We start from the raw sequence: 3,412 nt of genomic DNA on the forward strand, positions 1-3,412 counted from the left end.
TGATTTCTATAAAGCGTCGCGCATCAATCACTGTTAACCTCTTGCACTATAATAACGAGTCAGACTCGCAACAAACATTTCGTGCATGATTCAATAAATAAGGCTGCCAATCATTTCTATTAAATCGAAAGAAAATTTGAATCCTCCGTCATCGAAATCAGGGAACGTAAGTAAATGAAGACAATCGAGAAACAAAAATCATTTCGTGACATCGTGGAAATTGTTCACCCCTTAACCTACAAATACGGGCATAGCCCGTAATACGATGATCGGACCAAATATGAATATTAGCGGCGGCGCCCTTTTAACCCTTTGCGCTCGAATGGCGACTCTCAGGCGCCTCAAAATATTATCATGCCACGTTTTAAAATAATCTGTATCAAATTTACTGATATTTAAAAAATTGTTAAGAGCTATTATCTGTTACATAAATCATAAAATTCAATTTTATAATGTATAAAATGTTCCAGATTATATAAAGTGGAAACACTGTAAGTCTGAAGAAATATTTCGGATTTCCAGTTAAAATGGCTCCGACTGCAAAGGGTTAAAGCTATAAATATTTATGGAATATTTGATAAGTAATTATAACGTAATGTAATAATTGTGATAGATGCAAGTACTACAAAAAGTTTATTTGCGATCATGAAATATTTACGATTGGCCCGATCATCGTACGGAACAAGTCGTGCGAATGGCTCGAAGGCTTGCGCGAGCTTGTACACGTTTTCGGCCCGAAATTCTCGCACCTAAATCGCAGGTTAAGGGGTTAAGAACGAAAAAGTAGTAATCGCCGTAGTTCTGAAAGACATCGCAGTGCAAGTGGTTAACGGTAGCTTCTACGAATCTCGTTCGAAGTTTAACCTTTTAGATACTACGCGCCACTATAGTGGCTTTCGCGAATGGCTCGTGCTTTACTCAATTGTTTTATTATTTATTAAAGCAAACAATTAAAGTGAAAGTGTGTATATACAATATATTAAGAAAAGAATATATGTTATTAGTACTATATATAGATATCCGGAAGAAATATATATTAAGAGAAAATCGTAATTTGGTTACGAAAAAACTTTATTTGCGCAAAATCCTGCCGTATCTAAAAGGTTAAAGAAAAGCCATAAACGCGTAGTATCCACCAGTCCTATGTCCAGCCCGTGCACTTTCTCCTTGTATCGCTTAAAGGACACCGCGCTGTTGTTGGTGACCAGGTAAATCGTCTTGCCGAGCTCCTGGAGCCTCCTCAGCGTCTCTATGGCGCCGGGGATCTGTTTGTCCGAGTTCCACAAGACACCTGCTCGAACAATCGAAACACCATATCACATCGCTGAACCGTAATTCATAGAACGCGCGCCGCGACATCGTTGGACACTCGCCATCGCAATCCGAGAAGACGACGTCGAAGGAGTTCAGAAAGTCCTCCAGCTGCTCGGCGGTGAAATCGGCGATGCACCTGACGCCCGTGTTCGCGAACACATTCGACGGGTTATTATCCATCTCGCGAATCGACCGCGTGTCTTCTACCCCTGTATCGTTTCACGAGCCGACCGATAAACACTGTCACCGTCGTCCGAACGGTTTGTCGCGTCTTTATAACAACCATGCGCACATGCGCCCCGACAACGTGGGAACAATTTCTTGTTAACGGATCCGATAAATTCTTATTGGGCCGTTTTTGCTGCTTCACGGAAACGCGCGTGAGGCCGTCGCACTTCGACCGGTTGTAATTCCCGCCGATTGTGAATGGATATTAATGGGTCAGATAATTATGCCAGAATGTGCGCGTGCGCGCCAGGCACGGGCCGAAAGGACAAGGATATATATCGGCGGAATAACGATGTAACGCATTTGGGTTAATAGAATTTCAATTTATTAAGTTTTTTCCCTAGCCGTCGGTGTCTTGATTCTCATTTACAAAGGTATTATGTATGACTCTAGTGATAGTTAACTAATAATCGACGATGGTAGTAATCAATAATAACCATAATAATAATCGTAATGGTTCGCCATAATCATAGTAATGATAAGAAGAAGAAGAAGAAGACGAAGAAGAAGAAGTAGTAGTAGTAGTAGTAGTTGTTGTAGTAATAGTAGTAGAAGAAGAAGGAGAATTAATTCGTAATTAATATATTAAATCGAAAGTCGTATCTCATAACCGATGCCTCAGTCGCGAGTCGACGCGCATCCACGCTATCGCCGTCTGCACGCGTGGCGGCCGTGAAAACGTGTCCGTGTGTCGATCGTGCCGTACGCGGAACTCGCCATCGACACGTGACCCGCGTCGATCGTGACCGAGACGCGCCGATATAAGAGACGGATCTCGAAACGGGAACAAAAACTCATCTTACATATTCACAGCGATGTAAAAACTACTGACTGCCCGAAACGGAAAAAATAAGACTTCGTAACTCGTACCTGACTAGAAAATCAACTCCCGTACACTCTTACAACACGGCGTTACCGTACAATAATTCGTAGGTGAAGGACGGGTCCAGCGAGCGCGCCGGACGGGGGAAAGGCGGGGACTCTCGCGTGGACCGTGCGAGAAATCGAATCGAACAGGGATCGAAACGAAATGAAACGAATCGATGAAACAGTCCCGTCGGAGCGAGTCACCATCGATCAAGGATCCGACCGTCGTCTAGCACCCGGTCCGCGAGTCGGCCTCTTCCGATCGTCTTCCCCGCGCAGCCGCCGTCCCTTCCCCCGTCACCGATGCCTGGATATCCCCGTCCCCTGTAGGCTATCAAGTTATACACGTTGTACACGTACATAGAAACATTCGTCGCACAACAAGCATGGAAACGCGATGGACGTCGCCGTGGAATTCCCGTCGGATCAATTGTTAATTAGCTCCGGCAAACGGTGCCCATCGGAGTCTCGTCGCGAGCGAATCGGGCGCTGGCTTGCGACTTTGCGACCGTTCAAACTGCTCGTGCAAAAAGGGGAGCACCGAATCGTGACGGCCCTGCGAGCCACACGCTGTTCCTATCTCGTCGACCTCGAACCCTTCGACCGATCTACGACCCTTTCCTCCGCGAATCGTCATCCAATAGAAACTCTGATCGCCCTCGAGATCCCCGCGAGATCGGGTTCGCCGAAGAACCAAGAGACCGTCCTCGGTTATGCTTGCGCGAAATGGGAACGCCTTCACCGTACAGTGCCCCGGGAACCACGTGGTTCGACGAAACGGTGTTTCACATTCTCGGCGGGTGGACTGTTCTTCGCTGATTTGTCTTTTCGAGCCAGTGGAAAATCGTTGCTCGAGGGGGGCAAAGTACGCTGGCGGAGAGCGAGCTTCCGAAACCTGAGCTGGTGTCGTTGGTTAACAATTGCTGTCGTGTTGGTTAGCAATTTGTTAACAATTAGTTGGTTAACAATTGCTGTCGTGTTGGTTAGCAATTGGTTAACAATT

The 3,412-nt window shown here is 45.9% G+C and overlaps 1 protein-coding gene across 1 annotated transcript; it reads right to left on the reverse strand.

Moving 5' to 3' along the window:
• Nucleotides 1-6: 6 nt before the first annotated feature.
• On the reverse strand, nt 7-1,715 carry LOC144477577 (uncharacterized). The gene is made up of 2 exons (XM_078195301.1): nt 1,374-1,715; nt 7-1,291 (listed from the first exon to the last, which is right to left on the reverse strand). Exons 1-2 carry the CDS (start codon nt 1,492-1,494, stop codon nt 1,059-1,061), a joined length of 354 nt encoding a protein of 117 aa, XP_078051427.1. The 5' UTR covers nt 1,495-1,715; the 3' UTR covers nt 7-1,058.
• Nucleotides 1,716-3,412: the final 1,697 nt, after the last annotated feature.

Source organism: Augochlora pura, unplaced genomic scaffold (assembly GCF_028453695.1).
Source record: "Augochlora pura isolate Apur16 unplaced genomic scaffold, APUR_v2.2.1 APUR_unplaced_2046, whole genome shotgun sequence".
Taxonomy (NCBI): Eukaryota; Metazoa; Arthropoda; class Insecta; order Hymenoptera; family Halictidae; genus Augochlora; species Augochlora pura.

Coding starts and splice junctions, on each gene's coding strand:
- LOC144477577 (XM_078195301.1), bottom strand. CDS start 1,494: ATGGATAATAACCCGTCGAATGTGTTCGCGAACACGGGCGTCAGGTGC. Junction 1,292..1,373: donor CGTCTTCTCGGATTGCGATG/GCGAGTGTCCAA, acceptor TTGTTCGAGCAG/GTGTCTTGTGGAACTCGGAC.